Source organism: Schistocerca cancellata, chromosome 1 (genome assembly GCF_023864275.1).
Source record: "Schistocerca cancellata isolate TAMUIC-IGC-003103 chromosome 1, iqSchCanc2.1, whole genome shotgun sequence".
NCBI classification, from domain to species: Eukaryota; Metazoa; Arthropoda; class Insecta; order Orthoptera; family Acrididae; genus Schistocerca; species Schistocerca cancellata.
This window is the reverse complement of record NC_064626.1, coordinates 938455748-938478282: the sequence shown is the minus strand read 5'-3', so window position 1 is coordinate 938478282 and position 22535 is coordinate 938455748. Positions and strand designations below refer to the sequence as shown.

The 22535-nt window shown below is 43.3% G+C and overlaps 1 protein-coding gene across 1 annotated transcript in view; it reads right to left on the bottom strand.

Moving 5' to 3' along the window:
- LOC126191492 (eIF-2-alpha kinase activator GCN1) overlaps positions 1–22535 on the bottom strand; it is a 271290-nt gene that overhangs the window by 44845 nt on the left and 203910 nt on the right. Inside the window, exons 25-28 of the mRNA XM_049932385.1 lie at positions 18736–19025; positions 1957–2152; positions 1740–1879; positions 1513–1661 (exon numbers count right to left, since the gene is read on the bottom strand). Coding sequence (XP_049788342.1) covers positions 1513–1661; positions 1740–1879; positions 1957–2152; positions 18736–19025 — 775 coding nt within the window. The remainder of the gene's footprint in view (positions 1–1512; positions 1662–1739; positions 1880–1956; positions 2153–18735; positions 19026–22535) is intronic.

Here is a 22535-nt window from a genome sequence, read left to right as displayed (position 1 = left end):
CTTTTTGGTGTGCCTATCTGCGACTCAGCATCTCACTATAAGGTGAGTAGCAATTATCCTTTTCATAATATTTTTATACAGTGTCTTTCACTATTTATAAGTCTGCAAACATCACGGTAACTTTTCATTATGTTTACTGTAGAAATCACGCAGTTTTGAAGTGAAGAAGTCATAGAGCCATGTTCGGAGCACATTTTCATACAGAAAGGAAGGTCACTGAAGGCTGTTTGATAGAGAGTGGAAAAGTGAAAATCCGAGGGTGCAATATCAGATGAATATGGGTTCAGAATGACTTCCTGACCCAAATCTTGCATGGTATTTTCTGTCAGTCTACCAAAATGCAGGCTGGCATTATTGTGGAGCAGCATCAGTTCAAGCACTCTTCCTGTTCAAATGTCAGAAGTGATGGTTACACTTCAGGGAAGCTATTAGTAGTACACCATACCATACCTGTTCCACCAGATGCATGCATGTTTTTGTACATGGAGTTGCTGCTTTGTCTGTGCTCAACCATTCATTTCTTTTCCTTATGTTAGCATAAAGACACCACTTCTCATCACCAGAAATGATACAGGACAGGAATGGTGGATGTTGTTCACAAGTCAATTGATGACGAGTAAGCAGAGATGCTCATTTGGTCACCCATTGATTTTTGTGATTTTGGCTTAGAGCATGTGCTACCCATATACCCAACTCCTGAACCTTCCCCAGTACATGCCATTGTTGTATGATGATGGAATGACTACAGTTCATCACATCTGCCAGGTATTTCTGTACACTGATTTGGATAATGTGGATTAATGTGTTTAAATGATCTTCATCAAACCCCTGAAGGTCTTCCTGAATGTGGAGAGTCACTAACGTCAAAATAATCCTTGTTAAAATGAGAAAATAATTTTCTTGCCATAATCCATCCAGTGACAGTATCCCCAATTATGGCACAAATATTTCTTGGGGCCTCCGCTATTGTCACTCCTCTACTGAACTTAAAGAGAAGAATATGTCGGAAATGTTGCAATTCCTCCACTTGGGACTCCACTCACTACCTCCAAATAATATGTAAAATCAAATAGTAACAATGAACTACAAATAAAAAAATGACAACCAATACATAAACCCACAGCAACTGGAATACCGACTGCAAAACAAAAATGCTATGAACTTATGCACCAACTTAATAACTGGAAACTTCTTACAAATCTGGATGCCAAGCACTAAGGACAGGGAAGACAATCTGATGTGCTTTCAAGGTGTAATACAGATACTGCTTTACTGTCAGCATATAAATACATCCTGATTGCAGAATGAGTCCGTGAAACCCCAATCACTAGATGGAACAGGATTATTCAAAAGGACAAGATTGTGGGTGGAAAGCAAATGCTGAGTCAATGACTCATACCAGTAAGAACCTAATCTACATCTAACAAAAAAACTGAACACTTAACTTTAATTTTCCATTCTTCATTGATAATACTGCATAATAGGAACTATCTCTGTAGATGAAAAACAAACCTGTAACGAATTCTCCAGTTGTCATCAAACAACCCTTTTTCAAGTTCTGGCAACAGTAGCATTATGGCTGTGTCAGCATACAGATTAACAATTCTTTGTCCTGCCTTTAATGCTGTGTCTCTGACATATTCATTTTCATCTGCCAGAGCCTGAAACAATGTGTGTTCAGTAAAAATGACACAAATAGAATAATGACAGCAGCAAGGAGTAATTTAACGGCAACTTACCTTAAGAATAGGATTAATTATTTGCCCTATGTATGGAGTAAATTCATTAGTGAAGACTACAGGCATATAAATAAACATCATTATGTAACCATCTTTCACATGTGGAGCGATATCAGTTCTTTCAGCTGTGCTTATTATTTCTGTAACAGAGTAATAATAATGTAAATAGTTTGTAAATGTATACAGGTTGATTTGACAGTGGCTTTATCTGACATACCAGGCATTAATTTATGAAGCTTCTCAACTCCCAGACCACCAACAACTTCACTAAGGCCCTGAGCTGCACCAGAGCGGTCCACTGAGCTTGATTCTGATGTTAATGTCTGCATAAGCCATGGGAGCAGATCTTCAAAGCTTGATTCTCCCATACCTCGTACCATGGCACCAAGAGCTCTTGCTGATACACTACGAACCTAAATACAAAAAGAATTAGGCTTATAATGTATTAGGATACAATTCACCTTCATAATGAAGCAAAAAAATTATAATTATGTGAAATGGTCTGAGTGTGCTTCAAAACATTCTGTGTGATGGATCGGTAAGCAGTTTATGAAATTCTGATATAAATCAGGTGTCCCTCTAACATTAAGTACTACACTGATATTAAGAATGTACTTTCTTTTTAGTGCTAAAATTGGGGGAATGCCATAATTAAAAACACACAATATACTCAAGAATAAATCCAGTTGGTAGCTAAGTGATGGCTCTGAGCACTATGGGACTCAACTGCTGAGGTCATTAGTCCCCTAGAACTTAGAACTAGTTAAACCTAACTAACCTAAGGACATCACAAACATCCATGCCCGAGGCAGGATTCGAACCTGCGACCGTAGCGGTCTTGCGGTTCCAGACTGCAGCGCCTTTAACCGCACGGCCACTTCGGCCGGCTGGTAGCTAAGTGATACTTGGACTCTTCTCAGAGAGGCAGTCCACTTAAGACACCCTGTTACAATCACAAAGAGACAAAGACAGACAGACAGTGCTTTTCATCAAGAGGCACAGCTCCCAGTATTACCAATAAAAAAAAACACTGGTGATTGATAATACTCCTACTTTTGAGGACAATACATTCTCTCTTCAAGGAGTATCGTGGACTGAAGGTAAAGGATAATTAGTATATAACATCTTGTGAACAATGACATAATCAGAGACAGAGTATAAACTCAGATCTACGAAAGTTGTGGAAGAAAATTAGCTGTAGCCATTTCAAATGAACCTACCTGACATTTGCCTTAAGCAATTTAAAGAAACTATGGAAATATGGACGCTGACAGAACTACCCTCCTGAATGTGAGTCTAGTGTCTTATAAAGTCCATCACCTACCCTGGCAATGTAGGAACTGATTGAAGAGGTTTTGAAAAGTGGTGGTGGGGACAGATAACGCTTACTTTAAGTTGATAGAGAACTATTTATTATTATGAAGAAGAAGAGAGGCAAAGATAAAGGAAATAGTATTGGAGACAGAGTGAGGTATAAGATGGTTCATTAGTAAGTGCCATGCAACTTTTGAGAATGATCACAGATCATGAGAGGTAAAGATGAATTAAAGAGGAAGATCAATGGACGATGGAAAGAATAATGCAATTAAGAAATATGTAGTATAAGAAATGAGGGAAGTGAGGTGGGGCAAGAGAGAAAGAAGGAAAAATACTATGTCCTTTGTGGAGGAAGGGAGGCTTTGCATGATAGGTTGGCGGTACTGGTCCATCAGAACTGCGATAAGTTTTGTTGCAATGATAATTGCTGCAACAGTGGGACCTAACGGGGCAGTGTGACTTAATTTGGATGTGGGAATGAAAGTCAGGGCTTTAAGTGGGTCTCTAGAGCAGAGTGGGATATGGATAAGATGTTTCACTAATGGAGTCAAATCCAGGGTATTGAGGTTTTTTTTTTTTTTTTTTTTTTTGTGGTTTTAGGGCGCACAACTTCAATGGTCATTAGCGCCCTGACTACTCTAAAAATGCACCGCGAGCCACAAGTTGACAACAACAACTAAAAGGAAAAACACAATAAAAGACAGACTGACAGGCATAGGATTAAAAAACTTCATCAAATGTCCTTAGCGAGGTGTGTCAAATTGATAAAACAAAGAACACGAGCAGCTGCTCGTGGGTCATCCGCTAAAATGTCATCGAAGGTATTAGGCAGGTTAAGATCGAGGCGCAGTTGGTTAAGATCGGGACAGGACATTAAAATGTGTCTAACCGTCAGCAAGTGCCCACATGGGCAGAACGGCGCCGGCGCAGCCGTCAGCAGATGGCGATGGCTGAACCGGCAGTGTCCAATCCTTAACCTTGCTAAAACGAAACTCCTCCCGCCGAGAAGGGCGTGAGGAGGACGTCCAAGCCACGGGAAGAGGTTTTAAGGCCCGAAGCTTGTTGTCGGTAAGTGCAGCCCAATCGGCATGCCACAGCGACACAACGCGCCGACAAATGACCCTGCTAAAATCGGACGAAGGGACACAACAAGAAGCTGTCCGAGGCTGGAGGACCGCAGCCTTGGCCGCGGCATCTGCAGCTTCGTTCCCAGGGATACCGACATGGCCAGGAACCCACATAAAGCTAACCGGCGGACCGACGTCCACCAGCCGCTGAAGAGAGCGTTGGATCCGGTGTACGAAAGGGTGAACCGGGTACGGATCACTGAGGCTCTGGATGGCGCTCAGGGAGTCGGAGCAGATGACATAAGCAGAATGTCGGTGGCGGCAGATGTAAAGAACAGCCTGGTAGAGGGCAAAGAGCTCAGCTGTGAAGACCGAACAATGGTCATGGAGCCGGTATTGGAAACTTTGTGCCCCGACAATAAAGGAACACCCGACCCCGTCATTGGTCTTAGAGCCATCTGTATAAATGAAAGTCATGGTGATGAACTTCGAACGAAGTTCCAAAAAACGGGAGTGGTAGACCGAACTGGGGGTGACCTCTTTTGGGAGCGAGCTGAGGTCAAGGTGAACGCGGACCTGAGCCTGGAGCCAAGGTGGCGTGTGGCTCTCGCCCACTCGAAAGGTTGCAGGGAGTGAAAAATTAAGGTGTTGAAGGAGGCGACGAAAGCGAACTCCAGGGGGTAGCAGGGCAGAGACATACAACCTATATTGACGGTCAAGAGAGTCGTCAAAAAAGGAACGATAAGACGGATGGTCGGGCATTGACAGTAGCCGACAGGCATACCGACAAAGCAGTATATCGCGCCGGTAAGTGAGTGGCAATTCGCCAGCGTCAGCATGAAGACTCTCTACGGGACTGGTATAAAATGCTCCGATTGCAAGTCGTAAACCCCGATGTTGTATGGAGTTGAGGCGGCGTAAGATGGATGGCCGTGCAGAGGAGTATACGAAGCTCCCATAATCCAGCTTGGAGCGGACGATCGACCGATATAGACGAAGTAGGACGGTTCGATCCGCTCCCCACGACATACCACTGAGAACACGGAGGACATTTAAAGAACGGGTACAACGGGCGGCCAAATATGACACATGTGGAGACCAGCTAAGTTTCCTGTCAAAGGTAAGGCCTAAAAATTTGGTTGTCTCCACGATTGGGAGAGCAACGGGACCAAGTCGTAAGGACGGTGGGAGAAACTCTTTGTAGCGCCAGAAGTTAATACAGACCGTCTTCTCGGCAGAAAAACGGAAGCCATTGGCGACACTTCAGGAGGAAAGACGGTCAAGAGAACGCTGGAGACAGCGCTCCAGGACACGTGTACGCTGCGCGCTGCAATAGATGGTAAAATCGTCCACAAAAAGAGAGCCTGATACATCAGCTGGGAGGCAATCCATTATTGGATTGATCGCGATGGCGAACAGAGCGACGCTCAAAACTGAGCCCTGTGGCACCCCATTCTCCTGGCGAAAGGTGTCTGACAGGACAGAACCCACACGTACCCTGAACTGTCGATCCATTAAAAAGGAACGAATAAAAAGAGGGAGGCGACCGCGAAAGCCCCATGTATGCATGGTGCGGAGAATGCCCGCCCTCCAACAGGTGTCGTAAGCCTTCTCCAAATCAAAGAACACAGCCGCGGTCGGGCGCTTCCGCAAGAAGTTATTCATAATGAAGGTCGACAAGGTAACCAGATGGTCAACAGCAGAGCGGCGCCTACGAAATCCACATTGGACATTGGTAAGTAGGCGTCGAGACTCAAGCAGCCAAACCAACCGAGAGTTAACCATTCGCTCCATCACTTTACAGACACAGCTGGTAAGTGAGATAGGTCGATAACTGGAAGGCAAGTGCTTGTCCTTCCCCGGCTTAGGAATCGGGACAACAATAGACTCGCGCCAGCATGCGGGAACATGTCCCTCAATCCAGATGCGATTGTATGTACGAAGAAGAAAACCTTTACCCGCAGGAGAAAGGTTCTTCAGCATCTGAATACGAATAGAATCAGGCCCTGGAGCGGAGGACCGTGATCGGCCAAGTGCGGTTTCGAGTTCCCGCATGGTGAATGGGGCATTATAACTTTCACAATTCGAGGAGCAGAAGTCAGGTGGCCTAGCCTCCTCTGCCTGTTTGCGGGGGAGGAAGGCAGGGTGGTAATGAGCGGAGCTCGAAACCTCGGCGAAAAAGCGGCCGAAGGCATTGGAGACAGCCTCAGGGGCCACAAGGACTTCATTCGCGACCTTCAAGCCAGAAACTGGGGAGTGGACCTTAGTGCCAGATAGCCGGCGCAGGCTACCCCAGACAACAGAAGAAGGAGTAAAACTGTTGAAGGTGCTTGTGAAAGCAGCCCAGCTGGCTTTCTTGCTTTCGTTAATAATATGACGACACTGAGCACGTAATCGTTTATAATTAATACAATTCGCCACTGTAGGGTGGCGTTTAAAGGTGCGTAAAGCACGTCGACGAGCACGTAAAGCGTCTCTACATGCTGCGGTCCACCAGGGGACCGGTACGCGACGTGGAGAAGAAGTAGGGTGAGGGATGGAATATTCAGCAGCAGCGAGAATGACTTCCGTGAGGTGTGCGACCTGACGATCGCAGCTTGTGAAGGTTTGATCCTGAAAGGTCGCCCTGGAAGAAAAGAGCCCCCAGTCTGCCTTGGAGATGGTCCAACTAGAGGAGCACGGAGAGGGAGTATGCTGCAGGAGATGGATAACACACGGGAAGTGGTCGCTCGAATAAGTATCAGCAAGTGCATACCACTCAAACCGGCGTGCAAGTTGGGGAGTACATATAGAGAGGTCTAAATGGGAATAGGTATGAGATGTGTCCGAAAGAAAAGTAGGGGCGCCAGTATTAAGGCAGACAAGATTGAGCTGGTTGAAAAGGTCTGCTAACAAGGAGCCCCTCGGGCAGGAGGCTGGAGAACCCCAAAGGGGATGGTGGGCATTGAAGTCTCCAGTTAACAAAAACGGTGCAGGTAGCTGAGCAATAAGTTGCATCATGTCTGCCCTGGTAACGGCAGATGACGAGGGAGTGTAAACGGTACAAAAGGAAAACGTAAAAGTGGGGAGAGTAATGCGGATGGCGACTGCCTGCAGGCCGGTGTGCAACGTGATGGGATCGTAGTAAATATCATCCCGGACCAGCAACATAACCCCTCCATGAGCTGGGATTCCTACCATAGGGGGTAGGTCAAAACGCACAGAGGTGTAGTGTGCCAAGGCAATGTGATCGCATGGGCGAAGCTTCGTTTCCTGGAGGGCTACGACGAGCGGACGATGCAAGCGGAGCAGCAACTTCAAGTCCTCTCGGTTGGAGCGAATGCTGCGAATATTCCAGTGAATAAGTGCCATCGTAAGAAAAGGAAGATGAGAGAAGGGGTCACCTCGAAGGCCGCTTAGGGCCTGGCTTCGAGCGAGCACTGCCGCCGCTATCAGTAGGCGGACAGTCATCGTCCATGGGGTCTATAGGGTCATCAGCCATCTCGGGAGGATGGCCGGGAGGGGGAGCTTCCTCCGCCGGTGAACAGCCAGATGTTCGGCTACCAGCGGTGCGGCCAGGCGAAACGGATGACGGCCTGGGGCGGCAACCGCTGGGTGGCGCAGGAGAAGAAAGGCGCCGTGGCGGAGAAGGAGAACTGTGCTTCCTATGCGCCTTTTTAGAAGGACGTTTGGTGGAAGCACCGGTCGAAGGCTGGGAGGTCGAGGGACGGAGGAAGTCTGCACGGGATGGCTCCTTCTTGAAGGACCGTGCATCTGACTTCGGGGTCTTCGACTTAGCAGAAGCTGAGGAAGTGGCTGGTGTCGGTGGTGTGATGGGAGGAAGAGGAGACGTCGACCGCGCGATCTTAGCACTGGCCGAACGGACGACCGTGGTGCTGAAGGTCAGATCGCATGTCTGGGTTGCCACCTCCCGGGTAGGCCGAGGAGAGGCGAGGACAGTACTATATTTCCCCGCTGGGAGCAGCGTGGGCTTCCTACTAGCCAATAGCTTGCGAGCAGCCGAGGTGGACACTTTCTCTTTGACACGAATTTCTTGGATGCAACGTTCGTCCTTGTAGACAGGACAGTCGCGGGAGGATGCGGCATGGTCACCCTGACAGTTCACACAATGAGGAGACGGAGGTGGACAGTCACCCTCATGGGCATCCCTGCCACAAGTGACACATTTAGCCGCATTGGAACAAGACTGTCGAGTGTGATTGAAACGCTGACACTGGTAGCAGCGCGTAGGTGTCGGGACATAGGGGCGAACAGAAATAACCTCGTAGCCCGCCTTGATGCGCGATGGCAGCTTAACACTATCGAAGGTCAAGAAGAGTGTCCGGGTCGGTACAAGGTCGTTGTTGACCTTTTTCATGACCCGATGGACAGCCGTCACGCCCTGCTCAGCGAGGAAAGATTGAAGCTCCTCGTCAGTCAATCCGTCGAGGGAGCTAGTATACACTACGCCACGAGACGAATTCAAAGTTCGGTGGGCCTCCACCCGGACAGGGAACGTGTACAGGAGGGTGGCCCGAAGCAGTTTTTGTGCCTGAAAGGCACTCTCAGTTTCGAGTAATAAGGTGCCGTTACGCAACCTGGTACAAGATTTGACAGATCCGGCTATGGCATCAACGCCCTTCTGAATAACAAAAGGGTTGACAGAGGAAAAATCCTTTCCGTCCTCAGTGCGAGAAACTACGAGGAACTGTGGGGCAGGCGGTAATACTTTTGTCACTGTTGGCTGGTCACGTTTCCGTTTTTGGGTCGAAGTCGAAAGCGATGGAGTAGAATCCATTGCGGAGGAATCCCCCATGATTGCCAGCGTCTCCGATGGCGCGCTCCTTCCTTGTGGGGACCCTCTCAGAGGGCACTCCCGCCTTAGGTGAATGTTTACACCTCAGGTCACACCTCCCGAGAAACAGACGGAGGGACCAATCGGCATGGTCAGAAGGTATCAGCTCAGGCAATCACCCCTCCCCGGGCCTGGCCTTTACCAGGGGGTACGCGCGTGCCTTACATGTCTACCCAGGGCGGGGACTTACGCGTTACCCCGTCACCGGCTACGCGTGCGAACGCGTGGGTCGGCCTTCAGACACGCACAGGGAGGAAGGAAGAAGAGGAAAAAGAAGAGAGAGAGGGAGAAAGAGGACAGACTGTCTCAAACGCCGAGGCGGAGACCAGAGAAGGCAAGGAGAAGAAGGCAATGAGAAGGCAAGGAGAAAAAGGCAATGAGAAGGCAAGGAGAAAAAGGCAATGAGAAGGCAAGGAGAAAAAGGCAATGAGAAGGCAAGGAGAAAAAGGCAATGAGAAGGCAAGGAGAAAAAGGCAATGAGAAGGCAAGGAGAAGTCAAGGGAAAGAGTAAGGAAGACAGTGAGGTGGAGAAGAGCAAAGAAAGGAACCAACAAAAGGAAGGAAGAAACGAGAAGTGAACAAAAAGACCACGATTATAGGTCGTGAAACCGTCCGTCTCCGGACGCAGGCGCTAACTACCCCCGTGAGGGGGATGGACTCCTTTTAGTCGCCTCTTACGACAGGCAGGAATACCTCGGGCCTATTCTAATCCCCGGACCCGCAGGGGGGGGGGTATTGAGGTGTTGGGCTGAGGTCAAGGGTGCATTACATAACCCAGGTGGTTGGCAGCGCAGCTCACTGGGAGTTTGGATCTATTAAAAATGCCTAAGGAGTTGACAGTTATGAGAACTTCCAAGAAAATATAAAAGTTTGCCAAAAGAAAGGTCCCATGGGATGGTGGTGGTGTATCTGTAGCTCTAGAAAATGATCTTAAATTAAGACAAATCGAATCTGCATGAAAAATGGTGTGGGTACGTGCACTAATCACAAATGGAATAAAAGTTGCATTTAGACCCTTCTATCGGCCAGCAACCTCAGCTGCAGAAGTAACTGATAACTTAGAGGGTAAACACCATTCCCTGTTACATATGTATCCAAGCCGTGATGTACACTGCCATTAGAATTTAAGTTTCTGTTTCAAAGTGATGTAAATAAAGAATCACCACTTAGAATGACATCAAATTTGAACAGAATATTATTGGGAGAAAAAAATATTACCAGTAGACAGAATTGTAACTGCAGAATATGCAATATGCAAAACAAAAGAAGTGGAGTACACGGTTATTTTTCAGTTTGTGTCTGAGACACTCAGCATGATTGTCTTAATGCAGAATTGTGTGCTGCTGGTAAAACTCTTTTACAAGAACAGTGATTGTGCACCAGTAGCTCTGTAGGAGTTCCAAACACTCATGGGTACAAAAAAGCAATGGTCTCATATCTGCCAAAGGCATGGAGAAAATGATTACGAAATTAAATACGACAGGTTCTTTTGAAGTGCAATGTGACAAAGGAAGAAAAGGAGCTGATCCAATGTCTGTCAAAGATGTAGCCACAGCACTTCAGGAGGAGTCAAGTGGTGATGTGCAAACATACAGTGCATGGGGAATTGCCTCAACTTTGGATATGTCTGTGAGCACAGAGCATAAAATTCAACTACATACCGTGCATTGCTATCCATACAAAACTATCAATTTTCTGGAGTTGCTTCCTGATGACCTGCCAGTAAGACAAACATTTGCTCTACAACTTCTTTCTCGCATGGCAGTAGACAATAAATGGCCATGAAACATTCTGTGGATAAACGAAGTCCATTTACATCTCGAATGACATGCCAGTGTACAGAATTGGTAAATAAGGACAAGCTCCCACATCAACCAGTACTGCTTCATTCTGCAAATGTAACTGTGTGGTGTGGGTCAATGGCATTATTTATCATAGGGCCATATTTTTTCGAAGAGATGGTCCGGCACTTCGTGTTACCTTTACCATCATTTGTAACCTTATGAGAGTCTTTGGCATACCAATGTCAATCCAATCCTTCAACAGTGTGGATATGAGTGTAAAATCATTTTTATGCAAGTTGGTACTCCTTCGCTCATGGCACAACCGGTGAAGCAGCTGCTCCAGAGGCATTTTGGAAATGCTGGAGTTATCAGCTGTCATTTCCCTACAGCCTGCTGTCCAGATCACCTGATCTTAATCTTTGTGGCTTTTGGCTGTGGAGTTATCTGAAAGATGCTGTGTTAATGCTCCGACTACAAATGTTGCTGAATTACACTGTGCAACACATTCTGAATGTGACCCTTGAGGCACTTCGATCTGTTGTGGAACATGCCATTTCTCAATTTGAACTTGTGGCAGAAAACAGTGTGCAGCATACTGAATCTGTTTTGTACCAGTCTCACAACATTTAAAAACCAATTTCATTGCTGCTCCTTTTATGGTTTTTCACCTCAGGACAAGTAAAAACCTATTCTTCCCATCATGCACACTGCACAGTACTGTCGGTTTAATGTACAAGTGGCACTATAGCCACCATATTGTGATTCCTCTGTTATTTGTAGCTGAATCCATTTATGTTATGAAACTTAAAGGCACTATTTGATGGGAAAATTTTCTTGAGGTTTTTTTTGTTCCCATAATATTACCTCCTTTTTCAACACTATTCTCTCCAAATTTGATGTCACTCTGTGCAGTGGTTCTTTTTTTAAAAGCATTCTGAAACTGGAACTTTAATTATAATCAACCTGTGATAATTACAGGAGACTTAAATCACTCCACAAATTATCACAGAAAATTACAATTTGACATGTAGTGGATGAGACAAACTTTCTTGCTAAACATTTACAAAAACTTTTGCTGAAAATTAACTACAACATGTTGTTGGCACCCCACCCCTAATGGAAATACACCATGCTTGTGGGAAAGAAATAGATCAAATCTCTTATAAGATTTCCACACAGGGATTGTGATCAGTAATCGTGATGCATTTACGGCAGCAATAACCAACATGATACAGAGGGCTAGAAAAGTACACAGGGAAGTTTAAATGTTCAATAAAGTGGGTAAGAAGGGGGTAACCTCACTTCACCAACATGATTTAGAGACATTTGATACAGACAGTGAACATGTATAGTAACTGTGGGTCAAGGTCAAGCAAATAGTCTACCAAGAATAAATCCACAGACAAAAAGATGTTATCTGATATATGTTTGTCTGCCAAGAGGCAATGCACGAAACTTTCAGTAACTACTATAGCATATTATTATCACCTAATTTGCTAGATAAAATATTAATAATAATAATACTCTACTCACCACATAGCAGCAAGAAAAAACAAATATAAAGGTTAAAGAAATGTGTAAGCTTTTGGAGCCAGTGGCACCTCCTTCTGGCAGGAGGGCTGAAGGGGAATGAAGAGGGATGAAAGGAAAGGACTGGTTAGGTTTAGGAAATGGGAAATGTTTGGAAAAGGTGCCCAGAACCCCAGGACAGAGGCGACTTGCCAGACAGGATAAGGCAAGGCTGATTGTTGGGTACAGCACTGGATGAGATTTGAAAACCTGAGAGCTTAAAGGTGGAAGATATGGCAATAAGCAAGACAGAGATTACTGGCAAAACATCGTGCAAGAGTTAGTACAAGTGGAAAGCTAAGTGCATTATATGCGGTAGAGGTTAAAGGAAAGCAAAATAGACAGGTCGGAAAACAACAGGTATAGGAAACTAAAAGGGAATGAAGAAAGGAATACTTGCTGATGCATAGAATATTAAAGAAAATAATCAATGTACATGATGAGTGGTGGATGGCGACAACCGAGAACATGTTGTAACGGCAGTTACCATCTGCGGCGTTCTGGGAAACTGGTGCCTGAGAGAAGAATCCAGATGGCACATGTGGTGTAACACGCACTGAGGTCATGACTGTCATGTTGCAGAGCATTTCTATTCATGGAGATAACATACTCAAATTTGCATGGAACCACAAAATCACTTGAGAATGGCCTAGAAGGCTGAAACTAGTTGTGCACAAATAAAAAGTAATACAGCAAAAGTGGAAAATACCACCTTTTTTGAATACTGCATAAATTATTCTGTAGTTATATTTGCTATTAGATGACAAAAACATACGAGGGCTATTCAGAAAGTAGGGAACTTTCCGTCTGACGCCGCTAGGCACGCTAGGCACGCACTGATCGCGTGTATTTTGGTCGGTGCGTGCTCGGTAGCTCAGTCGGCATCCATCCGTGATAGTGGGAACGTCTCTGCGTTTCTGGTTTTTTTTATATTTGAATTTGAAATGTGCGCTGCAATTGAAAATCCCGCCAATTGTCAGGTGCGGTCTGTGATATGGTTTTTGTTGGCAAAAACCTAAATACCTATAGAAATTTATCGTTAACTGTGCGAAGTGTATGGAAACAACGTAATGAGTGAATGTTCCGTCTGGAATGGTGCATTTAGTTTAAAAATGGCTGAACCAATGTTCATGATGAAGAGAAGAGTGGACGCCCAAGCATTGCGACTGTCAATCTTCTCGCTAAAGCTTATGAAACGATTCGTGAAAACCGTCGCTTCACAATAACGGACCTTGCGCTTTCTTTTCCATAAGTTTCACGGACTTCGTTGTTTGAAATTGTCACTCAAAAGCTAGCCTACCACAAATTTTGTGCACTATGGGTCCCAAAATGCTTACAGATCACCACAAAGAACAGCAAATGGGGGTAACGTTGCCATTTCTGGAGGCCTGCCACAAACATGGCAATTCATTATGGGATAGAATCGTAACCAGTGACAAGACTTGGGTGAAACATGTCAATTGCGAGACAAAATTACTGTCCATGGAGTGGGGGCACACAAGGTACTCCCAAAAACCACAAAAATGTTTGCAAACCATGTCAGCAAGGAAGCTAGTGGCGACAGTGTTTTGGGATAGGCAAGGTGTGCTTCTTATTGATTTCCTCGAACGTGCAGCAACCGTAAATTCTGCCTGGTACTGTCAAACTTTGCACAGCCTTAGAAGAGCAGTTCAAAACAAAGCTGACGTCCAAAATTTTGTTTTTGCGTGACAATGCCTGACCTCACATGGCAAACTGCACAAAAGAACTCCATAATTCATTCAAATGGGAAATTCTTCCTCATCTGCCCTACAGCCAAGATCTTGCACCAAGCGACTTCCACTTGTTTCCCAAGATGAAGAATTGACTTGCAATGCGGGGCTTTGATGACAATGTGGAACTCCAGGCGGACGTGAGTCACTGGCTGAAGTGTTAGGTGGCAGAATTTTACGATGAAGGTCTCTCAAAGTTTGTTCACCGCTATGATAAGTGCCTCAATGTGTTACGTTCCCTACTTTCTGAATAGCCCTCATATATCACCGATTCACACTTGATTCAAATGTTTGAACACTTCGAACAGGAACTGTCCAACAAGACTCACCAATTGGTGCTTGTGTTGAGCACATCTCATGCTACCATATGGGGAGCGATATATGAACATCCCTGCCATTTGCATAAATTCCAGGCAAACTAGTAGAGGACTACACATAAGGAGTACAGCTTGTGGTATGGTATTTTATAGTATTGCATACTCCAGCTATAATTCCCAAATTTGGTCTATAAACTGCCAAAGTCCACTCTGCAATCAAGTTTGAGGCCAAAATTTTGAACTGCTTTGTAAAGTATACATTCTAATTGGGTTTCCTGACAACATGTTAAGTACTGAAATGTTCTCTAACTTGGATGCTTCACAGCATCCTTACTATGAATTTTTGGACATAGGTTCCATTCTGTAAAAATTATTGAATTTACTGTCCTGATGAACACACAAAGTATTCTGCAAGTGTAGTCCAGGTGTTCATCTCACACTAACTGCTAATGAGTTCCATAACTAATTAAGACTGCACACAAAATTCAAATAAGCTTTGAAGATCCCAACTCATACTTCCAAGGCCCCACACAACTATGCATTTCTCTCTTCAAAAATTTCCAGTTTGCCATTCCACGAAGTCAGCATTGTTAGTGTTTTTACATCCACTCTGTATATATGAATGACCACTGCCGTAATAGACAATTACATGAATGGACATAAATTGTCCATGTTGGTGTGACATCCAGTATGCAACTGCTAAGAATATCCACAACATGATCCAAGAAACCCGAGTTGCTGCTATAAAAGACAAACTAGAATCATCCTACCAAGCCCAACTTGTCCCACTCTATGCAGAATAGAACTTATTTTCTCTCATCCAACCATCTCCTTTGACTTAACACCTCCCCACCATCCCCTTACTTTCTGGTGGCTAGTAGCATAATTATTCACTCACTTATTTTGCTTTGTCTCTATTTTCTGTCCCACACACACTCTCTCTCTTTCTCTTCTTTCTTTCCATTCCTGAATTCCACTATTCTCTCCACTTTGCATTTTCTCATCCTTTTTCAATCCACTTGTACTTCTCGTTCTATCCCTTATATCATCTATGAACTGGAGGTGGTACATTGCTTTGAAAGATATTAGCTCTGATCCCTCACTCTCTTTCTGCTCATAAATGCTTCCCTTCTTCCTCATACTACCCACCCGACTCAAATTGATCCCTGTAGTCTTCCTTATAATGGGGCTTGTTGCACTTAGAGTTCTAACCTTCCAGTAATGTTCATGTACTAGCACATACACATCATAACATAAAGCTTGCCTCAAGCTTATGCTTGTTAGTTTGATATTACAGTACAGATGTAATAACATTAATTTGGTAATTCACAGTTACAGTGGAGTTTCAACAGTGAAAAAACTTTTACTCTCCATAGAAATTAAAGATGAAGAGTTAAGAAACACAACTGAATATATGAATTACGGTATGTACAGAATATCTACATTCTGTCATATGTTTTGAACACTAGTACTTCCCTGGATGATTTCCTCCTGATCACATGGTGTTTGCTCTAACATACATGGGCTGGATAAAAAGTAGTGGCAGCACTGTTTTAATTCACATCAGGCTTCATTGACAGACATTCACCATATTACATGTCCTCAATTTAATAGCCCCACATCTCAATTACCTTCCTCCACACAGCTGGAAGGCACCGTACACCATTCAGCACTTCCAGCTCTGTCTATGTCTTGCAAGGACCACCCTATGGCGAAGATATCTTCTCTTAAGTCATACTATGAGTGACAAAGAGGTTCCTCCATTTTGGAAAACAGGTCATAATCACATGGACTCATATTGGGTGAATACGGTGGATATTACAGTGTCTCAAACCCTCACCTAAGCAGGAGCTCCCACACAGGGCGAAGATTTGCCATATGGTATCTAGCGTTGTCAAGAAGGAACATGGGATGCAGCACCGGAAGGTGCCATTGCTTACTTTCTCAGTGCAGGACAAAGGTGACGTCACAAGAAATTGCATTGGTAGGCTGAAATGAATACCTGTCCAGCAGTACAACGTGATGCAGGGTTAACACAAGAATATCATAAGCCACAACAACAATTACTTTTGTACCAGCTGTTTCACGGCTGCTTCTGTGGGCGAGGGGAAACAGGGCATTTCCATTCACTGGATTGCTGCTTTAATTGTTATTTGTATGAGTGAGCCCGGGTTTCGTCCTTAGTGATGATCCTTCCAAGAAAGTCATCACCCTCTCTGTGGTAGCAGTTGAGCAATAGTGTATTCGATTGTTTTCTGGAAATAGTCTTAAATGGTTAACTATGTAACTTTATGCTTATAGCATGCTTTTTTCCTTCATGAATTTCAGTATTCTTTTATAGAAAAGGAATTGCAATTCAGATAATTTGAAAGCCTGCTAAAACATTCCATTCGAGTCATGTGATGCCTGTGATGTCACTGGCCAAGCTCGCTGAACCTACTGAAGTTAATTCACAGTGGTGTCTTGTTTCAGAAAATTGATTACAAATGGTGTGTAGTACCACACTGTACAAATAAATCCATAAAAACTCTTGAAAAATTGTTTTTGAGTGTTTCAGAGAATCAGTGCTATACAGAGAATGAGAAGGTGCATAAAAATTGGTCGCGTTGTATAGGTAAAATGCCACCACGTCAATGGCCAAGTTCCCTTACTTAATTAAAAATGTCTTGCCTTCTGAAGTTAGCATTAATTTATGTCTCGAGATACGCTTTCCCACTATTACAAAGAAGGACAGCAGCAGTCAACGAAATTAAACTCCTACTAAAAATTATTGCTATATCCACTTCATTGCACATCACTGGTACTCATTTGGAAGAGCAGTGCTTTATATCTGGTGATATCTTCACTACTAGCAATGCGTTCCAAAAACAGTAGTTGATGGTAAGCAAAGTAGGTGCATTTATCTTCAGCTGCCCACTTCTCAGACTATGACTGATGTGGAGCTGTATACAATACAACATATCACTGAAACAACTGCTACAATGAGTTCTTGCTAATGCTGTTTTCATATTTCGTGTAAAACTTTCAAAAATTTATGACCCTTGCACAATTTGAACCAGTGTTACACTTATCCGTAATTACAAGTGCTACCCATTGCGCCACAGTGCGAGCACTTTTGGTGCTATATCTTGTGAGTATCTTGTAGTGGAAATCAAAATTAAGATTTAAGGATAACTTTATTATGCTTTGTGTCCTATTTCATGACTGGTAGTCATAAATCTAGATATCACATATGGACCCATTTGCAAAAGTTCCACAATTACTTAGTTAGTTTTGAGCAAGACTAATGATGTTGCAGAGAGCAGGGAAAAGAATGTCTGTCCTTGCACATATCGCCACCCTAAATGAGTGGAACATAAAACTTTCCATTTTCATAAGGTTTCCACTATCAGTGTTCACAAATTTCCTTGCTGTAAATGTGTTTTCCATCACTAAATAGCTGAACTATTTGAAGAAAAAGTACGGAAAAACCTAGTAACTTTGGCTAACATTCCTGTAACACACGTGTAGCTTCGTCTTACTCCTAGTCTGCGACATCACCACAGCTTCATCATCGATCATGTGACTAAAACTTGATATTTAATTATCTTTAAGCTTTAATTACATAAAAATAAGAGAGATTTTGTGAGACTATTGACTGTAAAAATGATTTGAATGTTATAGTCACTCCAAATAACAACAATCTGGGTTTAAGTGTGTAACGACGTCACTGTTGTACCTTGGTCATTGCATGTGGTACCAAATGCACTGCACTTTTGTGGAACTCGTGAACATTGTGCAAAATATGGGGCACTTTGTGGCACATGACTATCTCTGTGGTTAACTCAGGTGTAGCAGGGATTCAATGAGCTCAACTGTCATGTCGTTTGTGGGGGGGCCATACAGAACGAAGCCAATGTTAAATTACATCCCTGCCATCCTGAAACACTCTCACCCATTCTGCCACCATACAATATGGCAATCCCGCATCACCAAAAGCCTCATGCAGTCACTGAAACCATTGTTGTGCAATTTGACCATGTGCCACTTCAATCTTGATCTACGCACATTGCTCAGTTTTCCTAAAACTGTTTGGGCACCTGAACTGACCTCTTGCACTTCCAGACAATAGACACTTGAAAGTGCCTCCCGCACAACCATCACCACTAACTCTACTACTTCAACTGACCTACAATCAGATACAGATAGCATACATGTCATTGCATGCATGTCCTTCATTTTACAGCAGTGTTGCTTCTACTTTTTATCCAATCCTCATATTTCTCTGTGATGTATGTACCATTAAAAAAGAGCAATGAAAATTTATTTATGTATAACCACAGTAACACATACAAAGTGTATATACAAATTTACGCACCTCTGGTACAGGATCCAGTAACGATGTTTTCAGTCCTGGGATGATAGTTGGGAGATATGGTGTTAAATCTTTCTGATCTGTCAAGGAATACATATTTCCTATTATCTGAGCAGCCATTTTACGTGTCTCTGTAGATCTGTCCATAAATGCTCTTTGCACAACTGGCATAATGAGTGCCAACGACGGAGCATCAATGAAGTGAACAAACTGTGTGTCAAGAAGAGTCTGTAAGCATGTGGCGGTCTTATTTGATGGGTCCTGTAGAGCCTCCAGTAAAACTGGGACAATTGCTTAAAAAGAAAGAAACCATCATGTAAATACAAAAGACTAAATATATAACTTAGCACTGGAAACAAAAAAAGCAACAAAGGATTAAGGTATGTTAATCTGGCAATTATGTGATGTATAAGTGGAAACTGACTTACACTCTTTAGAAAACAGTGTTGTCCTTAAAAAGTACAAGATTAAACAAAATAAAGCAATAATCTAACAACAAGACTTCAAGATATAGTATTATTGTTATACAGAGCAGTAAAAAAGTTCAAGCACAACAAAACAGACACGTTATAGCCATGTTTCACTGACATTACATAAAAGGATGTGATACCCATACGTTTCAGAACACCAGCAGCTATGATGAATTTGTGTTGTACACGTTATCGCAAATAATTCACATTAAATAACTGAAGTCTCTCCGAATCCATTACCATATTTAATAACAATTTAATTTACACATTGAAAGGAAACAATACACATGAAATTTAATCAAAGCAAGTGTCAATTTACGGGTGAAGTCCTATGTTTTGTATGGGCTGTGGAGGACATAAATGAGCCAAGATTTCATAACTGGAGGTAAATAATTATACGTTTCATTAGTAAATACAGTTTTTAATCTTGCAAGTTAGACTGTTTTTTACAGCAGGTGGTGATCCAGGAGAAGTGATTCTGCACAGCTGGGTGAGATCAAGCCATCTACAAAACTGGACAGGGAGAATGTTACTTTCTCAATTCTGGACTGTAAAAACATTTTAACAGCTATCAGACTAATCACATCCATTTCTAGAGTCAAGAAAAAACACCTCTATTATAACAAGGAGGTTATTAGATATGGAGCACAAGGTCAGATTGCAGAAAGACATTGAAGGCAATAGTGATGCCTTAAAGAGTTACCGTCCTGACAGTTGCCTTAAGTAATTTAGTGATATTACAGAAACCATACATCTGGCTGGCTGGACAGTGAATGAACCCAGTCCTCCATAGTGTGTCTCTAAATGTCTTACCATGGTGAAATAATTCTCAAAAAATTCTTAAGAAAAATTTAGTTAAATAATATGATTATTTTTAAATTACATGTTGTACTACAATCTCTTATATTTACCACACATTGCAGCCCAATTTGAATGACGTATTGTGTTTACTGGTGTGAATAAGAGAACCCAAATGGATGGGTGGGAGGTCGACAGCTGAGAGGGAGAGGCAGCAAGAAAATTGGGATTGGAATTCGATATCACTGAGCTCCAACCTGAGAAAGGGGAGAAACTTGTGGGTGTAAAGCAAAGTGAAAGTCTTTTCAAAAAATTCTGGAACTTTGTCCACAAAATTTTTCAATGATTACCTTTTACTTATTGTGCAAGGTCTCCTACAAAATACGCTCCTTCACAATTGATACATTGATCCCAACACTGTTTCCACTTCTGGAAGCAGTCTTGGTACGCTTTTTGCTGGATTGCACAAAGCACCATTTGCAAATTTTCTTTTATCTTGTCCATCTTTGTCTTTTCAACGAGGTTTTCAACTTCGGAAATTAAAAAAAAAGTCCACAGCGTCCAGATCTGGAGAATACAGAGGATGGGGCAGCACAGTGATTTTGTTTTTTGTGCATCAATCACGACCCAACAAGAGTGAATGTGCAGGGGCATCTTCATGATGTGAGTGCCATGAATTGGCTCACCACATTTCAGGCTGTTTCCTTCTTACATGTTCTTGCAGGCATCCCAATACGTCTGGATAGTACGATCAATTAACAGTTTGTCCCTGTGGCATGAATTCATGATGAACTAATCCTTCAAAGTCAAAGAAAACTATCAGCATGGCTTTGGCATTTGTCCTGACCTGATGAGTTGTTTTTGGTCTTGGAGAACCTTTCCCAACTCATTGTAAAGACTGAATGTTGGTTTCAAAATCATAAATGCAGACCTACATCTCATCACCAGTTATGATTCTCTTCTGTGTGATCCAAAAGTTCATCAGAGACTGCAAGCTGGGGGTCTTTCTGGTCTTGACTCATGAGCTGTGGGACAAACTTGGCAGCTACCGAATGCATTCCATGATGTTGTGTCAGAACTTCACGACATGATCCAACTGAAGCGTTACATTCTTCTGCATTATCTCAAACATTCAGGCTTCGACTGGCATGCACAAGTCCATTGACGTTCTCGACATGAGCATCGTCTGTATACATTGAAGACAGTCCTGTACAAAGGTCATCTTTAACTTCTGTCCAGCCGTTTTTAAACTGCATGAACCATTTGTAACACCGAGCACAGCTTGAGCCTCATCATCACAGGTTTCCTGCATCATATGATGTGTCTCTGAAGGTTTTTTTTGAGTTTCACACAAAATTTAATGCAGATATGTTGCTCTGCCACATCGACATTTGCAAACTGTGTGACAACATTCTGCTCAATACAGCACTGAACAATAACTAACAACATGCAACAAGGAAACTTCCAACAGTTACACATTACCCACAGGTATGTGCAGGTATGACAACCGCATTTCCCTCCAAAACACCATTGGCGCAAAATTACGAATGTTCCGGAATTTTTTGAACAGAACTCGTATATGTAACCTTTGTACACCAATATTATGAAAAGTGAAACAATAGAAAATCCAGGACGGAATGTAACAATATGAGAGAAGGAAAGTTGCTAAAAATCATAGCTTCTGGCCACTAAGACCTCTGTCAGCAGTAGACACACATACTCATGCAAGCACAACTAGCAAACATGTCTGTAGTCTTAAGACGTGTGTGCTAGTTGCACTTGTGTGTGTGTGTGTGTGTGTGTGTGTGTGTGTGTGTGTGTGTGTGTGTGCGCACGCGCGTCTGCATGCGCGCACGCGTGTGTATGTGTGTCTACTGCTGACGAAGGCCTTAATGGCAGAAAGCTATGATTGTGTGAATCTTTTTATTGTGCCTATCGCAGCTCAGCATCTCCGCAATATTACGAAATTACGAAAAGGATAGTTATGACTCACCATACAGTTGAGATGCTGAGTAGCAGATAGCCACAACAGAAAGAATGTCAGACAAAGCTTTTGGCCAACAGGCCTTTGTCAGAGTGCGCACTCGCACTCGCCCTCGCACTTGCACTCACACACACACGTGCGCGCGCATGATCAGTCTCTGCCTTCCCAGCCAGAGACCTTGGCTGCGCGCGCGCGCGCGTGTGTGTGCGCGCGTGCGTGCGCTGATGAAGGCCTGTTTGGCCGAAAGCTTTATCTGACAGTCCTTTTGTTGCGTCTACCTGCGACCCTCCGTCTCAACTATATAGTGAGCAGCAACTATCCTTTGCATAATATTGGTTATTCCATCCAGAATTTTCCATTGTTTTATCTTTGGACACTCATTCTTGGTTCATCCGATTGACGTGTTTGTGCTTTCAAAGCTGCAGTGTGAAACAGAAGACAAGATTTATATGTATCCTTTGTACTACTACATTCCAAATGATTTTGATTGTAATAGAACATTCTATAAGATGGATCATAATAATCTGTCAGTTTTCTGGCACAAAATTAAA